Consider the following 15396-nt stretch of genomic DNA (forward strand, 5'->3'; position numbering starts at 1 on the left):
TCGTTCATCTTCAAAACACAAGTTAAGATATTTTTTTGATGAAATCTAAGAGACTGAGAGAATATTTCTGACCCTGCATAAAGCAATGCAACTACCACATTCAAGGCCCAGAAAGGTAGTAAGGATATCATTAAAATAGTCCATGTGACATCAGTGGTTCAACCTTAATTGCATAAAGCTACAAGAAACCTTTTTGTGTGCAAAGAAAACAAAAATAATGACTTTATTCAACAATTTCTTCTTTTCTGTGTCAGAGTACAGCAAAAGAACAGCATTTGAAATAGAAATCTTTTGTAGCATTTATAATGTCTGTTTGTCTATCTGTTTTGATCAATTTGACACATTCTTGCATAATAAAAATAAGCAATTAATTTCTTCAACAAAAAAACAAAACAAAACTGAAAAGTAGTATATATTTAGTATATAATTACATGACTATTCATTAGGTTTTAGCAACTGGCACAAATTAGATCCTAGTGAAAGTGAATTAAATACTAGACTCTCAACATAAGTCAAAAGTTTACATACACCTTGCAGAATCTGCAAAATGTTCATTATTTTACCAAAATAAGAGGGATCATACAAAACACGTTATTTTTTTATGTAGTACTGACCTGAATAAGATATTTCACATAAAAGACGTTAACATATAGTCCACAAGAAAATAATACATTTATAAAAATGACGCTGTTTAAAAGTTTACATACATTTGATTCTTAATATTGTGTTGTTACCTGAATAAACAGCTGTTTTAGTTGTTTATGAGTCCCTTGTTTGTCATGAACAGTTAAACTGCATGCTGTTCTTCAGAAAAATCATTCAGGTCCCACAAAATTTTTTTTTTCAGCATTTCTGTGTATTTAAACCCTTTCCAACAATGACTGTATGATTTTGAGATCCATCTTTTCACACTGAGGACAACTGAGGGACTCATATGCAACTATTAGAGAAGGTTCAAATGCTCACTGATGCTCCAGAAGGAAAAACAATGCATTAAGAGCAAAGGGTGCAAACTTTCAAACAAAATGAAGATGTGTAGATTTTTCTTATTTTGCCTAAATATCCAATTTTTTCATTAAGTACTGCCCTTCAGAAGCTACATTAGATACATACATGTTCCCCAGTAGACAAAATAAGTTAAATTTACCCTGATCTTCAAATTCAAAAAGTTTTTACCCCCTGCCTCTTAAAGGAGTAGTTCACTTTCAGAACAAAAATTTACAGATAATGTACTCACCCCCTTGTCATCCAAGATCTTGATGTCTTTCCTTCCTCAGTCGTAAGGAAATGTTTTTTGAGTAAAACATTTCAGGATTTCTCTCCATATAATGGACTTCTATGGTGCCCCCAAGTTTGAACTTCCAAAACGCAGCTTCAAAGGGCTCTAAACGATCACAGCCAAGGAAAGAAGGGTCTTATCAAGCAAAATGATGGGTTATTTTCTAAAAAAAAAGAAAAAAAAAAAGAACAATTTATATACTTTTTAACCTCAAATGCTTGTCTTGTCTAGTTAGACAAGACAAGCATAACCTCAAATGCTTGTCTTGTCTAGTTAGACAAGACAAGCATTTGAGATTAAAAAGTATGTAAGTTGTAAATGTTTTTAGAAAATAACCAATCGTTTCGCTAGATAAGATCCTTCTTCCTCGGCTGGGATCATTTAGAGCCATTTGAAGCTGCATTTAAACTGCATTTTGGAAGTTCAAACTCGTGGGCACCATTGAAGTCCACTATATGGAGAGAAATCCTGAAATGTTTTCCTCGAAAAACACCATTTCTTTACGACTGAAGAAAGAAAGACATGAACATCTTGGATGACAAGGGGGTGAGTACATTTTCAGTATTTTTTTTTCTGAAAGAAAACCTTTTGTAATAATTTCATCTCAAAATCATTTTGAACAGGTTCATTTTTATAAATTCAACTATTCTTCTTTCTTGTGGACTATATGTAAACATCTTATTATTATGTGAAATATCTTATTCAGGTCAGTACTAAATAAAAAATAACATACATTTTGTATGATCCCTCTTATTTTGGTAAAATGATTAACATTTAGCAGATTCTGCAAGGTCTATGATGTAAACTTTTGACTTCAACTGTAAATAGGTAGTTAAACTGGAATATGATATTTTAGGAAGTGAAATCTGAACCACAGACCCACATAAAACTATTGTCAAAATAAAAAATAAATACTAGTTAAAGAAATAAATATACAAATGTCACAACAGAGATCTTTTTCTTTTCTTACGGCATTCATTTATGCATTGTTTGTTCAGGAGCTGGATTCAGCCAACTCTGTTCTTAGACAGACAGTACTGTTCATTGTGGGGTTGGGGGTAGAACTCATTTGTTTTCCAAAGAATGGACATGACTAGTAGAATAAAGTCACACTGTTTTAAACACTGTGTGGTTTGTACAACAGCACTAGTATAATGTGTTATATCATGTATTTTAACTAGTAGATGCCACACATTCTGGTCGATTCTAACTGAAGATTGCTTTAGTTTTTATTAAATGGATTTCTTTTTTCTCTATTACCTTGATAAAAGCTTGTGTGCTGAAACGGGTCAGTTTTAAATAAAGAGTAAGTTCTTCAATTAACAAATGGTGGTTTACCTTACCTTCACTAAAATAGACTCAAGGCTTAAAATGTAACATAATTCTGAACATGTTTTGTTGTCCTTGTCCAACATGAAAGCAGGGTGTAGGATGTGGGTTATATAACACAGCAGGCTATTGTTCCCATTTACTGCTAAATTACAGACATATTCCATGCTGGCAGGATTCCATGCTGGTAAATAACACACATTCAAGACAGATTTCTTTCTTTCTTTCTCCTCATTTGGTGTTTGTGTTGTTATAGGTCATTATTTATTTTCAAGAAGTCTGAAATGTGAATAAATGTTAAACACTTGCACACAACAAATGCAAAAATGTATCTTCATAATTCATAATTATTCAACCATTTATAATAGAGAATAAAATGTAGTGAATACAAACAGAAACCGACCAGGAAGAGCAATAACATGCTCAATATAAAAATACAAAATTATCAGTAACAGTGACAGCAACAATATTTATATTGCATTTAAAAATCTTGCCAATGGGTGGCAGTATTGCATCGATAATATTTAAGGCCAGTCATTGAAAAGAAAAAAAAATACTTTTTTTTAGCTATTAAATTATTCTCCACACTATGTGCATGTTTGTTTTGCATTTTCACAACCTACCATAAAAAACTCACATTGCTTAAGTTTAGCTGATGAATGAATATCCATCAATGAACTTCCTTTAATCCTATTCAGTTTCTTCTTTGTCTTCATTTCCATCTTCACTGCCCTCAGCGGGATATACCACCATGAACAACTTCTGCCCCAAGCGTGTCAGTTTAGCTATTTAGACAGACAACAGCAGATGGAGTGTCTTTAGTAGCCTCTGCAGGCCTCATTCACAATCTGTTTAGTCAAATGCAAATATAACTGACATTTGTAAATCATTTTCATCCATCAATATTAATTGAGATTCAAGATAATACCATACCAACAAATGAGTTGAAGCTCTTGGGCTTGTTTTCCCAATAGATGCCAAATAAATACACAGGAACACCTGACAGCATGATGGCCAGACCAATGCCACACACCACAGGCTCCGAGTACAGAGAGAAGATCAGCAGGAATGCCCAGAAAATCAGGAAAATTACTGGCCACGCCAAGCTCACCTGTGGAGTGAAACAAGCTGATTACAGTAAACGACTACAAATGCACAGTACCCCCTTTCCCTCCACCCAAAAAATGAAATCTGTAATTATACATCATTATTGTTCAAAGCAAATGCTGAGATCTGACAGCTCTTGAGGTTTAACGCTGTGTCAAAACTACAAAAAGTCATTAAGATTCAGCTTTACCTTGATTGGTCGATGTATGTTTGGTTTTCTGATGCGGAGCACAATCTGCCCAGCAACAGTGACTCCATAAAACAGGTAGTTGATGAAGCCAACATAGTTGATGAGGGTGTATATGTCACTGGTGCACAGCATTAGCAGGGTTGATATACACTATAAAATAAATAAGTATTTGATATGAATTTACTGTAAGCACTTACTAACATTGCATATAGTTCAGAAAAAAAAGAAGATATTTAGATTATTTAAAGGTATAGTTCACTCAAAAATAACAATTTGAGTACAAATGTAGTCATTCTCAGGCCATTCAAGATGTAGATGAGTTTCTGAGAAATTTAGCATTACTTGTTCACTGATGGATCCTCTGTGGTGAATGGGTGCCGTCAGAATGAGAACCCAAACTGCTAATAAAAACACTATTCCAGACTTTTTGCAAACTTAAAGGATTAGTTCACTTCCAGATTAGAAATGTCCTGATAATTTACTCACACCTATGTCATCCAAGATTTTCATGTCTTTCCTTCTTCAGTCGAAAAGAAATTAAGTGTTTGAGGAAAACATTCCAGGGTTTTTCTCCATATAGTGGACTTCAATGCAACCCAATGGGTTGAAGGTCCAAATTGCACTTTCAGTGCTGCTTCAAAGGCATTTACGCAATCCCAGCTGAGGAATAAGGGTCTTATCTAGTGAAATGATTGGTCATTTTTTTAAAAAAAGAGTCAAATTTATATACTTTTTAACCACAAATGCTCATATTTTACTAGCTTGACCTCACACATGATGTACGAGGAAGTACCAACCAGTGTTGTTTTCGTCAACGATGACGATGACGAAATCATTTCGTTGACGCAACTTTTTTTCATGACAACAACATTTCCTTTTATTGTGCATGCCAATTAAAACCTAAAAAGTATCTGCCGCGATGGCAAGCCGTTTTAGCATTAAATACTCTTTGCCATTCTAGTAGGCTATAGCAAGCCGTTTTAGCATTCTATCCTTGTTTGGTTACGCCCACCACGTGCTCAACATGTCACATTGTTGTCACTCAGACAGACAGACGATTAACCATGATGGCGGCAGTTTGCACATTATTTCAAATATGTCTTTTATGTCTAAAACCATTCCTTCATTATTGTAATTATTGGTGAAAATAGTCAATCCGGAAGCTCACATTGTGTTGAACTATAGATCTGCTATTTTCACAACTTATAAGTGTCACTACCCAACAGCAAAATACTTACTGACCTACATTAATTTGTTAAAAGACTACTTTCCCCCCTTTTTTTGACTAAAACTAGACTAAAACCTTTATGACTTTTCGTCGACTAAAATTGGACTAAAACTATCACATATAGAAGTGACTAAAATTTGACTAAAACTAATAAGCATTTTAGTCCAAAAGACTAAGACTAAATCTAAGATGGTTGTCAAAAACAACACTGGTACCAACCCAGTGTTTACACATGCAGTCAAATGCCCTAAAACAATGATGTCAGACAATTTAAAGGAACACTCCACTTTTTTTGGAAATTCTCCAACTCCCCCGAGTTAATAAGTTGAGTTTTACCATTTTGAAATCCATTCAGTCGTTCTCCTGTTCTGGCGACATCACTTTTAGCATAGCTTAGCATAGATCATTGAATCCTATTAGACCAATAGCATCGCGTTCAAAAATAACCAAAGAGTTTCGGTATTTGTCCTATTTAAAACTTGACTCTTCTGCAGTTATATCGTGTACTAAGACCAGCGGAAAATGTAAAGATGCAATTTACTAGACCAATAAGATAAGGAACTACACTGCCATTCCGGTGTAATAGTCAAGGAAGTTTGCTGCCGTAATATGGACGCAGCAGGTGCAGTAATATCACACAGCGCCTGAAATTAGTTCCCAGCTAGGTAACTTCCAACGAGGAACGATCCCTGTGCATGCAGTTGGTCACGTTGTGCTGTGATGTGCTGCGTGATATTACTGCGCCTGCTTCGGCCATGTTACGGCAGCAAACTTCCTTGACTATTATGCCAGAATGGGAGTGTAGTTCCTAGAGTTTTTCGCCCTACCCTACATTTTTAAACCGCAGAATACAGACGAGGAACTAACCGTATGTGACTTTTCCAAACGTGATCACACAATGCGCAAGACGTGCATGTGCATCACAGAGCTAGTGCAAGCATTTGTGGTTAGAAAATTGATTGTTTCGCTAGATAAGACTCGTATTCCTCGACTGGGATGGTGTAGAGCCATTTGAAGCTGCATTTAAACTGCAATTTGGACCTTAAACCAGTTGGGCACCACTGAAGTCCACTATAAAGAGAAACATCCTGAAATGTTTTCCTCAGAAACCTTCATTTCTTTTCGTTTAAAGAAAGAAAGAACATCTTTGATGACATAGGGGTGAGTAAATGAAAAGGAAATTTTTATTCTGGAAGTTAACTAAGCCTTTAATGCAAACACACAGCATTTTGCTTCACGAGATAATAATTGATGGACTCCCTGCAGAGGATCCACTGGTGAGCAAGTGATGTAATGCTAAATTTCTCCAATCTGTTGGCCTGAGGGTAAAATTTCAGCAAACTTTAATTTCTGGGTGAACTATTCTTTGAAGGAATGAAATAAAGAGCTCACAGTGAAAATCAAAGCTGGGATAGGTGTACAGCGGTTCATATGAATCATCGCCAACAGACGGGGAAGATGGCCTTCCCTCGCACCTGCAAAGAATAACCTGAGAAAGACAACTGTCAATTAACCTGATACTACAATGAAATCCATTGACATTGAAGAAAAAATTCACCCAAAAATAAAAATTCCAACATTAGTTACTCACTCTCATGTTGTTCCAAACCCGTAAAACCTTTATCTTCGGAAACACAAATTAAGATATTTCTGATGAAATCCGAGAGCTTTATGACCCTGCATAAACTACCAAGTTCAAGGCCAAGAAAGGTAGTAGGACATTGTTAAAATAGTCCATGTGACAACAGTGGTTCAACTGTAATGCTATGTGTCACGCCAGGCCAGCAGAGGGAGCCCTTACCCCCACTGACTGTTGCTGCTCCCTCTGCTGGCCTGGCGTGACATAGCCCCCCCCCAAGGAGCGGCTTCCAGACGCTCCAAAAAACAACAGGAGGAAACAGTCCAGGGGAGCGGTGGGGGGGCCAGGAGACTGAGGCAGAACAGGTTGGGCAAAGGCCCTCCAGAGCAGGGCAGGAGATTCAGGAGCCCTCCAGGGCAGGGCTGGAGGCAGAGCAGTCCTTTGAGGTGGAGCAAGAGTCTTAGGAGCCCTCCAGGGCGGAGCAGGAGGCTTAGCGACCCTCCGGGGCAGAGCAGGAAGCGTAGAAGCCCTCCAGGGCGGAGCCGAAGGCGGAGCAAGGGGTTTAGGAACCCTCCAGGGCGGAGCAGGAGGCGGAGCGGCCCTCCAGGGCAGAGCAGGAGGCGCAGGAGCCCTCCAGGGCGGAGCAGGAGGCGCAGGAACCCTCCAGGGCGGAGCAGAAGGCGCAGGAGCCCTCCAGGGCGGAGCAGGAGGCGCAGGAGCCCTCCAGGGCGAATCAGGAGGCGCAGGAGCCCTCCAGGGCGGAACAGGAGGCGCAGGAGCCCTCCAGGGCAGAACAGGAGGCGCAGGAGCCCTCCAGGGCGGAGCAGGAGGCGCAGGAGCCCTCCAGGGCGAATCAGGAGGCGCAGGAGCCCTCCAGGGCGGAACAGGAGGCGCAGGAGCCCTCCAGGGCAGAACAGGAGGCGCAGGGGCCCTCCAGGGCGGAACAGGAGGCGTAGAAGCCCTCCAGGGCGGAACAGGAGGCCGCATTATGGACTGGGACCTGGGGAGAACAGAGATAGAGGAGGCAGACAGAGCAAGGAGAGAAGTAGAGAGTTCATGGGAGAACGTGGCCTCCATAGCCGTGACCAGGCAGACGAGAACTTCAGGAACGACTTTCGTGGCAGTTCCTGGGCAGACAGAGACTTCTGGAACGGCCCCAGACGCCAAGACAGAGATGACAGGGAACCTAGGCGGTGCAGGCAGAGCAGGGAGTCTTGGCGGGGCAGACAGAGCAAGGGACCTTGGCGGAGCAGACAGAGCAAGGGACCTTGGCGGAGCAGACAGAGCAAGGGACCTTGGCGGAGCAGACAGAGCAAGGAGTCTTGGCGGAGCAGACAGAGCAAGGGACCTTGGCGGAGCAGACAGAGCAAGGGACCTTGGCGGAGCAGACAGAGCAAGGGACCTTGGCGGAGCAGGCAGGGCAGGGAATTTTGGCGGAGCAGACAGAGCAAGGGACCTTGGCGGAGCAGACAGAGCAAGGAGTCTTGGCGGAACAGGCAGAGCAAGGAACCTTGGCGGAGCAGGTAGAGCAAGGAGTCCTGGCGGAGCAGATATAGCAGGGAACCCTGGCGGTGCTGGCAGAGCAGGGAGCACTGGCGGTGCGGGCAGAGCGTGAAGCCTTGGCTGAGCGGGCAGAGCGTGAAGCCTTGGCGGAGCGGGCAGAGCGTGAAGCCTTGGCGGAGCGGGCAGAGCGTGAAGCCTTGGCGGAGCGGGCAGAGCGTGAAGCCTTGGCGGAGCGGGCAGAGCGTGAAGCCTTGGCGGAGCGGGCAGAGCGTGAAGCCTTGGCGGAGCGGGCAGGGCGTGAAGCCTTGGCGGAGCGGGCAGAGCGTGAAGTTCCGCTATGTACGCCACCTCCGAAAGAGGTATAGGCGCAGCGGACATGCCTGTAGATGAGGTCTCCAGAACAAACTTGTGGGCAGACTCATGGGCCGAAGAGGCAACTGGGGCGCAGTGTGCAGCCCACACACTCAAAATGGCGATAGCCATAACAGGTAACACAGTTGGCAGAGGAATGCCCTCCGGGTCATTGGGCGTGGGGCTTGGGAGCGTTGGCTCTGTGTGACTTGGGAGCGTTGGTTCTGCATGGCTTGGCAGCGTTGGCTCTGCATGGCTTGGGAGCGTTGGCTCTGCATGGCTTGGGAGCGTTGGCTCTGCATGGCTTGGGAGCGTTGGCTCTGCATGGCTTGGGAGCGTTGGCTCTGCATGGCTTGGGAGCGTTGGCTCTGCATGGCTTGGGAGTGAAGGCTCTGGATGCTCAGGGGAGATGTGACTTGGCAGTGAAGAAGTAGCTATGACCTGACTCGTCATGACAAGAGCAGCAGTGACTTGATTTGGCGTGAGAGGGACAGCTGTGGCTTGGCTTGGCTCGGAGGGAACAGCTGCTTGACTTGGCCTGACAGGAACAGCAGCTGTATCTTGACTTGTCCTGGCAGGGACAGTGACTGTGACGTGACTTGACTCGGCAGGGACAGCAGCTGTAACTTGACTTGACTTGGTAGGAACGGCAGCTGGTGCAGGTTCGAGAGAAGCAGATATGACGTTCACAGGCGATGGCTTGGTTGACGTGGCGTGAGCAGACGCTGGCTTGGTTGACGTGGCGCTAGCAGACGCTGGCTTGGCTGATGTGGCGCTAGCAGACGCTGGCTTGGCTGATGTGGGGTGAGCAGACGTTGGCTCGGCTGACAGTAAGGGACCAGCCGAACGAGCTGACAGCAGTGGTGGGTCCTCCAAGCTAGACATTAGTCTCTGATACGTCCTGGAAGGGTGAGAGTCTGACGCTGTAGCCACTCTGTTAATAACAGCCTCAGGTATGGCGGCCATTTTGTGTGCCAGCACGGGCGTGGCGGTCATCTTGGGTGCAGGCTCTGGCGTGGCGGCCCTCTTTGCAGCAGGCTCTGGCGTGGCGGCCATCTTTGCAGCAGGCTCTGGCGTGGCGGCCATCTTTGCAGCAGGCTCAGGCGTGGCGGCCATCTTAGCAGCAGGCTCTGGCGTGGCGACCATCTTAGCAGCAGGCTCTGGCGTGGCGGCCATCTTTGCAGCAGGCTCTGGCGTGGTGGCCATTCTGACCGGGAACTCAGGAACGGAAGCCATCTTATGAACGTGCTTTGGAACGGCGGCCATCTTGTGAGCAGGGTCTGGAAGAGCGGCCATTTTGCGAACAGGATCAGGAAGGGCGGCCATCTTGGGTGCAGTCTCAGGAAAGGCGGCCATCTTATGAGCTGACTCGGGAAGGACAGCCATCTTGGAAGCAGGCTTTGGGACGGCGGCCATCTTGTGAACTGGCTTGGGGGTGGCAGCCATCTTGTGAACAGGCTTGGGGATGGCGGCCATCTTGTGATCGGGCCTTGGGGTGGCAGCCATCTTGTGAGAGAAGTCAGACGTGGTAGATTTCTTGTGAGCTGGGTCCAATCGGGTGACCATCTTGAATGCGGACTCAGGAAGGATGGTCATTCCGAAAGCTGATTCGGGAAAGGCGGCCATTTTGTGAACAGGTTTAGGGAAGGTAGCCATCTTGTGAAGGGGCTCCTGAAAGGCAGACATCTTATGAACAGGCTTTGAACTAGCAGACATCTTGTGCTTTGGCTCTGGGCTAGTAGACATCTTGTGCTGTGGCTCGAAGCTAGCAGACGTCCTGTGCTGTGGCTCGAAGCTAGCAGACATCTTGTGCTGTGGCTCGAAGCTAGCAGACATCTTGTGCTGTGGCTTGAAGCTAGCAGACATCTTGTGCTGGGGCTCAACTAGAATGCCCACAGTACATGGAGAGCCGCATAACGACAGTGCATAGTTCATATAATCCTTCAGTGAGCATAAGGATTTCCCCCCAGGCAACATTGATCTTGTTGGTTCATTCAGCCCCATACGGAATAAGTCCTTAAAGTATACCTCATCAAAAAATGATACTTTATGCAACAACTCACTGAAACGTTGAACATATTCCTTGATGGGGAGATCTCCTTGTCTGAGGAGCAGAAGTTGGTCGACTGGGTCCATGTTGTGATGCTGGTGGTGAGTAAAGCCGCTGGATCCGGGTGTGGCGAAGTATTCTGTCACAAACGGGACGACCAAGAGTGAGGATCCAAATGCAAGGCTTTATTAAGCAGATCGTAGTCAGACAGACAGGGTCGAAAACACCAGCAAACATGAACAGCGAAGACAATCCAATAGCGTAATCCAATAAACAAGCGTGGGTCAAAATCCAAGTGGGCAGTCCAAATGAAACAATGAAATGAAAACAAGAAACTAGAAAACTAAGACTAAGACTGGGAAAACAAAAACAGAACTATGGCTAGGGAACAACAAGGAGACTAGGAAACCTGAGAGCAAAGGAAAACGCTTGGTAGAGTCCGCTGGAGCAAAACAATACTTCGCGATGTGTGTGTGTGATGAGCTGGCTTTTATGTCTGATAAACAGGAAGTAACCATAGAGGCAGCAGAGGGAGCAGCAACAGTCAGTGGGGGTAAGGGCTCCCTCTGCTGGCCTGGCGTGACACTATGAAGCTACAAGAATACTTTTTGTGTGCAAAGAAAACAAAAATAACGACTTTATTCAACAATTTCTTATCCTCCAGATCAGTCTTCATCAAGAGTAAGAGGGCAGTGAATGTATCACCTGCATCACTGTCTATGCAGGGTCAAAATATCTTAATTTGTGCTCCGAAGATGAACAAAGGTCTTGCAGCTTTGGAACGACATAAGGGTGAGTAATTAATGACAGAATTTTAATTTTTGGGTGAACTAACTCTTTAAAATATAATGCAAATTGAATTAATAATTGAGAAATAACACAGCAACATTAAGACTGACCTAGATGATGTGAAAAGGGAACCATTAACCCCTCCGAAGGTGGATAGAGCCACAGAGATGGGCATGATCCATGACATCACCCCAAGAATCTTTTCACCAAATGTCTAATGGAGATTAAAGTGAAAAAGGCAGCGAAGTTTAGACATTCAGCAAAAATGCCAGATGGGTCAGTCCAATCTACTGATGAATAGGCTGTTTAATTTCCTGATGAAGGAAGAACTCATTAAGCTTCCTAATGTGAGCAGTGCAACTTACCACAGCAACAGCATTGGAGGCAATCAGCTCTTGAGGGCTCATAGCTGTAACATACGCAATATTCGCAAATACATAGACGAAAGTGACTAGAGGGATTGAGATGAAGATTGCACGAGGCAGGTTCCTGTAATAAGAGAGTTAAAACCTGGGTTGAATAATGATTTTAATTCTCAGGCAACGCTATACTGAGATACTACTGAGATCTCTTCTGAAACTCTAGAGGACATATGTGACCCTGGACCACAAAACCAGTCATAATGGTTATTTTTTGAAATTGAGATTTAATAAATCATCTGAAAGGTGAATAAATAAGCTTTCCATTGGTGTGTGTTAGGATAGGACAATATTTAAAGATGTCCAAATTAAGTTCTTAGAACTTAAACATTATGTTTTGATTTATTTATGGTAGGAAATTTACAAAATTTGATAATGGAACATGATTGTTACTTAATATTCTAGTGATTTTTGTCGTAAAAGAAAAATCGATAATTTTGACCCATACATCTACAAATATACTCGTGCTACTTGACTGGTTTTGTGGGTGACATACGTGATTTCCATGTATTTAGTAGAATTATTTCTTATGAATACAGACACCATTGGGGTGTATGATTTTGTGATTATGACTGTACGTTTTCTCTGACAAATGGCAGTGTACCTGTAGGGGTCAATGAGCTCTTCTGTTACATAATTAAGAAAGTTCCACCCTGCATAAGCGAAGGAGCCCTGGAGGAAAGCGAGTGCAATGCGGCCCATGTCATAGGGCTGTAGAGGGTGAAATGCATGCTCTGGTTCCAACCAATAAAAATGACCTGGAGACAGAGGACAGAGAAGTATTTTATGTCAGAATTGATATGTAGAGAGTATCCAAATGAATGGATAAAGTTGTACTAACTACTGCATAATCAATTTAATCCTTTATTTCTTTTTGTTACATTTACTGCAGGAAAGTGTATTATGCATTGTAAAGCACTCTTATTTAACCAAAGTACAGTTTCCATTATCAAAATCAATAGTTCTTTCTTTGAGGCTTTTATAAAGCAGACATTCAACGTTCCTTTTTTGTCCTTGGGATATTAAACACATGAAAGCAGGAGACTACAAACGGCCCAGCATGAACGTCGAATTCATATGCGAGCTTGTCTGTGCTTAATGGATTCATACTCTTTTGTTTATAGTGCAAAATCAGGTCAAATATGAAAAGTATGCCTATGTAATACTCTTAGCCTAATGCCTGCCCTCTTATATTCAAGCCCTTTATGTTGACATCTAATTACTGAGTGAGTTAAACAAGCCAAACACAGATTTCATTGTTTTCTTGCTCTATTACATCATTTAGACTGTGTTGTATTTTGCTAGGCAGTAGTAAAAAAATGTTATGATGCCTTGTGAACAAAGAGCATATGTGACCCTGGACCACAAAACCAGTCTTAAAGGTTGTATCAGCGATTTCAAGCCTGAAACATAAAGTGTCACATTCAGTTGATCTTTCTTTACGATCCGCTCACTGCCTGCCCCATAAATCGGCAGTAAAAAAAAACGCGTCTCTCTGGTCAGCCTAGGGTCCGAGATATGCCAAAAAAACAATCGGTGCCACTGTTACGGTTTAACAGGTTACCGTGTTATCTGGTGACCAACTTCCTGATGCAGGTCCTCCGCGCCAGATGTGATGGACCGAACGCTGCAGATTCGTCGATTTTGAAAGCACAAACTGACGTGATGTTAAACTGTCTAATAAACGCACACTTGCTCATTACATGTTTTTGATATTCTTGTAAAGATGACAAATTATTGGCATGATTGCCCGTATCGGCTGAAATACGGAAAATAAACAAAAAAGTCTGTTTGGCACGGGTTTCGAACACACGCTACAAATAGTCACTCTCTGATGCGACAGTAACGAACTCACTGCGCTACCGAGCTGCTTTTATTCAACCGCGGATTTTTGGATACAAATCAGGATTTTACTCTCGGCGTGATACGCAGCTGGCTGAATCAAAGAAATGTGCCCGTATTAACTTATGACCTGTGTTTACCTGTTATGAAAATTAATATTATATTAAAACAAGTATATTACAATTTATGGTTTGTGATGTTAAAGTACATTTCATGGAGTCCCAGATAACTGTAAATTTGAGGCTACTGTGGTTTAATTACAAACGCTATCGTTAAACTATTTACTATAGTAAAAACATGGTACATTTTCTTCAGAGACTAGCTAATGTCTCGTTTGATAAATTAATAAAAATTACGTTATTTACACGTTTTTTCCGTTTTTCTTGTATAAATACTTTGGAAAGTGACTTAAATAGACATGATTTTGTTATAATCAAATGAGATTTTCTAGTGACAAGTAATATTTGTAAGCAGCTTTTTAACTGGAAATAACTTCAATTTATTGCAACAGTAAAATTTGATTTTGGCTAGCAAACAAGTTCACACAGGCAACACTGGATCACAAGTTAACACAGGCAAATTCAAAGAATCATAGACTGAAGCTACCTTATGCAACAGTGTAAAAAGGGGCTAGTACATATACCAGTGTGGTTGAATAGCTCGCTGTGATTGCATCTGCCATATAATACTATGTGCAGTCTATTACATATAGGTTAAAATCCTGTGTCAAGATTTTTAGCTATTTCATTTTTGTATGATCAAATATTAGCAGACACCCATTATATAATGCTGCTACACAATGTGTAATTTGTAGGCCTAAATATCTAAATATATTTGTAAATTAAAGTAGTACGTAAGGTAAGGTAAAAGGTTTGTAAGGTAAAAGCACACTCCGAAAATTGATCTAAGTTTGTAATTAGAGGGGTTTCTCATTAAAAAAAAAAAAAAAAAACATAAGTTGGGACTAATTGGTACCACAGTGAGTAATGGTGAAAAAAGACAATGTTTTCCTTTAAAAATATATAATATATCTTTACAAAGACATGCATGAAGCTTAAATATATCGTGGACTAAGCATCATAGTAATTTTCATTGTGCCCACTTTAAGAAATGTTTTTTTTTTTTTTTCCCCATTCAAGAGAAGCTTGTGTTGACTGTAGTTTGCATGCGTTTTGTGGCACTGTACCATTTAAGCCTATCTTTAAAAAAAAGTGAATTTAGTGAATTTTTACATAAGTGGGGCTAACTCAACATTGCCAAATGTGATTTGTATACAATAAAAAAAGTCAGGGAATTAACAAATCACTGAATTGGTTAAAATCATAATTTGCATAAAATATGTTTTTCCCTTTTTTATTTGACTTTAAACCTGAAAGTGGGCTTAAAGGGTACATGGGCTTAATGGGTACATTTACCCAAGCATTTACATGCAGCTTGTTGTCTACAGAAAAGGCTATATTTTATATACTGTTTACTTAAAAAAAAAAAAAAACAGCTATCGAACGCAAATCACAATTTAACACGTTTACAAAGTAACATTTATAAGTAGCGTTTCAATTAGAGTTTACATTTCATTCATTAGAATAAAAAAAAATCAAGTCACATGTTCCCAAAGTATTTATACTAGAAAAACAACGTGGAAATAAGGTCAAGTTTTTTATTAATTAAATGAGCTTGTCTCTGAAGAAAATGTATCATGTTTTTTACTAGTAAATATAGTTTAACGATAG

General features: G+C 41.7%; 2 protein-coding genes across 2 annotated transcripts in view; both read right to left on the reverse strand.

Annotated features, from left to right (window-relative positions):
• Positions 1-2948: 2948 nt before the first annotated feature.
• The window catches only part of slc7a8b (solute carrier family 7 member 8b), a 21529-nt gene continuing 9081 nt past the window's right edge, over positions 2949-15396 (reverse strand). Inside the window, exons 5-11 of the mRNA XM_073849919.1 lie at positions 12429-12582; positions 11771-11894; positions 11516-11619; positions 6526-6622; positions 3906-4055; positions 3542-3719; positions 2949-3393 (exon numbers count right to left, since the gene is read on the reverse strand). Coding sequence (XP_073706020.1) covers positions 3299-3393; positions 3542-3719; positions 3906-4055; positions 6526-6622; positions 11516-11619; positions 11771-11894; positions 12429-12582 — 902 coding nt within the window. The 3' untranslated portion in view covers positions 2949-3298. The remainder of the gene's footprint in view (positions 3394-3541; positions 3720-3905; positions 4056-6525; positions 6623-11515; positions 11620-11770; positions 11895-12428; positions 12583-15396) is intronic.
• On the reverse strand, positions 6639-11392 carry LOC141343753 (uncharacterized). Its single transcript, XM_073848389.1, has 3 exons — positions 8115-11392; positions 7658-7952; positions 6639-6653 (listed from the first exon to the last, which is right to left on the reverse strand). Exons 1-3 carry the CDS (start codon positions 10700-10702, stop codon positions 6639-6641), a joined length of 2898 nt encoding a protein of 965 aa, XP_073704490.1. The 5' UTR covers positions 10703-11392.

The sequence above is a fragment of the Garra rufa genome, chromosome 10 (genome assembly GCF_049309525.1).
Source record: "Garra rufa chromosome 10, GarRuf1.0, whole genome shotgun sequence".
NCBI lineage: Eukaryota > Metazoa > Chordata > Actinopteri > Cypriniformes > Cyprinidae > Garra > Garra rufa.

Coding starts and splice junctions, on each gene's coding strand:
- LOC141343753 (XM_073848389.1), bottom strand. CDS start 10,702: ATGGACCCAGTCGACCAACTTCTGCTCCTCAGACAAGGAGATCTCCCC. Junction 7,953..8,114: donor GCCCTGCCTGCTCCGCCAAG/GTCCCTTGCTCT, acceptor TGCTCCGCCAAG/GTCCCTTGCTCTGTCTGCCC.